General features: G+C 47.9%; 1 protein-coding gene across 1 annotated transcript in view; it reads left to right on the top strand.

Moving 5' to 3' along the window:
- Positions 1-2706: 2706 nt before the first annotated feature.
- Positions 2707-2948, top strand: part of T265_06917 (hypothetical protein) — a gene marked incomplete at both ends in the record, with an annotated part of 2912 nt that continues 2670 nt past the window's right edge. Inside the window, one exon of the mRNA XM_009172315.1 lies at positions 2707-2729. Within this exon, the coding sequence (XP_009170579.1) occupies positions 2707-2729 (23 nt within the window). The remainder of the gene's footprint in view (positions 2730-2948) is intronic.

Below are 2948 nucleotides of genomic sequence, written 5' to 3'. Positions count from 1 at the left end.
CGCCGGTTGGCTATAATTGACTGCTACTAACATAAAACGTGAACAAACATTTCAGCTACAAACACTGGACTAGTATATTCACACGTGTGGATCAATATTTCAATCGCCGGAGATTGGAATACCAATTCAGGGATACACCACTTGGACGCCATGGGTGGCTAGAATTAACAAACCTGACCCGAGCTTTACAAATTCGTGCATCGGCCTCATCCGTCACACTACAGTCGGAACTAATACAACTTCCAAGATACGTAAAACACCTCACAACTCCCAGTACCTCTCCCTGGATTGTAAGTGGCGTGTTCAGTGACTGCATGTCCAGGAGCATGAACTTACACTTTGTGGGCGCAAAGTGCATACCAAAAAACAGGATGACAAGATATCCAGTTAAGCGAGGATGCTTTCGCCCGTTGATTTAGCATGATACCATCCCCTGCACATCAAGCTGCAGTAGCCTTTGGATTACCAGAGGGTCACCACCAGGCGGAAGCGAGCGGAGACTGATGGGGCGGTTAGCTCAATCACTGTGCTTAAATTCTTGTTTCTGAGACACAGTACATATTGATCCCAAGCGAGTCCAGTGTGAGAAAAAGAGCAGCTTGTTGTCCTGTTTGCTTCAGAGTGCGCACATTGAGGGCGGCCACATAGACTGGGTGCTGAGGTTTGAAGGTTGATTTAAAAATAAACCTGACGACGTCGCGCCATTTGACGAGCAGAGGTTGCAAGCAAAGTTGATGCAAGACAAACGGAGTCATCAGTCCTAAGTATTGGGCTTACAAAAAGAGGATTATCAATGAAGTAGGGAGAGGGGGAAGAAAGGTATGTGAAAGAGAAGGAAGGCGTCAGCAGTAGCCTGTTTTCGCTTACCCGCCCTGCTGTATGCAGCATGTAAGGCAATCCGGCTGATGGCACCGCGAGACGGCCAATATGGCATGACTTTATTTGTATACGTGCGGTTCATATTTGTACGTAGGTTGGGATACTGTCAGAGCGCCAGTACCTAGACAGGGAAGACAATTAGGGTACTCAACTAAAGCCTTTGGCTCAAAAGCCAAAGCAAGAGAGACCTAACCTTACTGAGCACGTCCAGCGAGCCGCTTCGGAAATGGTCACTGGCCTTATACCCGTGGACCAAAACGCGTCTCGCACCTCCAAGTAGGTCTAATGCCTACCTATGCCTTGTATGAATGAGGTTTGGCCAACAGATTTTCACCGTTAGCCCAACTAACATACGGTTGAGACATGGTAAGAAGATTTTCAAGCCCAGAGCACACCTCTGTTAAGTAAGTTTTTCACATTTAAAGTATTTGGTACGCGGAATAACCTTTCTGGCAGTCGTTCACGCTGCATCTGCTACCCAGCCTCAAACATTTTTAGACGCAACAGCGTCTAAACATGTTCATGAGAGTCTTCGCGCTAGCTTACTATCCCACGCTGAGAGTTTCGAAAGCAGCGCTACATCCTCTTTTCGCTTGTGGTTTCAGGTGTGCAGCAAACCGCGAATCCGTGAATGGTTTAAAGACTACACGCCATCAGCTGGAAATACTTGTCTTCATAAATGCCTCCTTTTGCTCACTGCCTGGGTTATTACCACCGGTTTGCACGGACTCGTGGGTTAATGATTTACGTGAATCAAGTGCGGTACCACGCGGTGTCATGTGCGCGGTCCCGGACACATTGTGTGGCTTCACGGATTCACGGATTAATACACAGGATCGAGGCTTTTGCCCAAAATTCCCGAGTCGGTTTTGTTCTTTTCGGTCAGTGGCTGTCGTTCACCTGAAAAGCGAAAGTGACAAATGGTGTAGCACGGCTCTTTAAGTCCTCAGAACGGGCCACTATGCTTGCCAACGCGAGGATGCGCATAAATAAATGTCTAGTAGTTCTTTGAACTGGGTTCTAGGGGGAGTGTGGACAAACGTCGGAGGAAGGTCATTCCACGCAGCTGCTATCGAAATGAGAAAAAACTCTGAGCTTGAAAATCTTCTTACCCTGCCCCTGCCGTGTGTTTGCTGGGTTAACTGTGAAAAACCTGTTGGCCAAGCCTTGTTCAAACAGGACATAACTAAGAATTAGGTCCCCTCGGAGGCGACGATACTCCAGGGGAAAGAGGTCAAGCATCACAAGACGGGTATCACAGTCCACGGATTTGAGGCCGGCAACCGTTTTCGTAGAGGCTTGCTGGACACGCCCAATGAGGGTGGCGACTTTCGTGCGTCCTGAGTAGACAACTTGGTTGGCGTATTCCCGAAGCGGCTTGACGTAGACCCCATAGAGTATTTTGAAGTCCATGCGAGTAATACGGGAGAAGTTGCATCAGATCATCCGTAAAATGGCGGATGCCTTTTGCGCCGATTTCTTATGATGCAGTGAGAAGGGCACGTTTGACGAGAGCCAGATATCCAAATTCTTTTGACTTCCATCCTCATAATGTTTTATGATTCTTTCTCATCACGCACGACAAAGGCATTCGCTGAGTCTCCTCCGAATGACATATAGATACACTTTTCGCCGTCCAGAGGAATGTGTTAGTCCAACAACCACTGCTTTGCAACGTTTACATCCACTAGGAGGGCACTGACATTGCAACTCCAGGATTTCAAGTCGTCCGCGAAAAGTAGACATGGACTTGCAAGAATATCTGGAAGGTCGGCGCCGTACATGAGAAACAGCAGTTGTTTGAGAACAGAGCCTTTAGAAACTCCCATGGAGACCGGCGCTGGAGAAGGGTAGGTCAAGTCTGTTCTTACTCGGAATGAACCGTCTGATAGGAACGTCTTGATTCGGTGAAGGATTTTCCCTTGAACCCCATAAGACTCGAGCTTGTGGAGCAGCGGGACGTGTGGGACCCTATCAAATGCTTTTGAGAAGTCGAAAAATATGGCATCCGATATGAGTCCTTCGTCCTTGGCTTGGGTTAAGCTGTCCATAAACACGAGCATGTTTGT

Source organism: Opisthorchis viverrini (genome assembly GCF_000715545.1).
Source record: "Opisthorchis viverrini unplaced genomic scaffold opera_v5_151, whole genome shotgun sequence".
Lineage (NCBI taxonomy): Eukaryota > Metazoa > Platyhelminthes > Trematoda > Opisthorchiida > Opisthorchiidae > Opisthorchis > Opisthorchis viverrini.
Note: the sequence above shows the minus strand (reverse complement) of the source record. Positions and strands in the feature narration are given on the sequence as shown.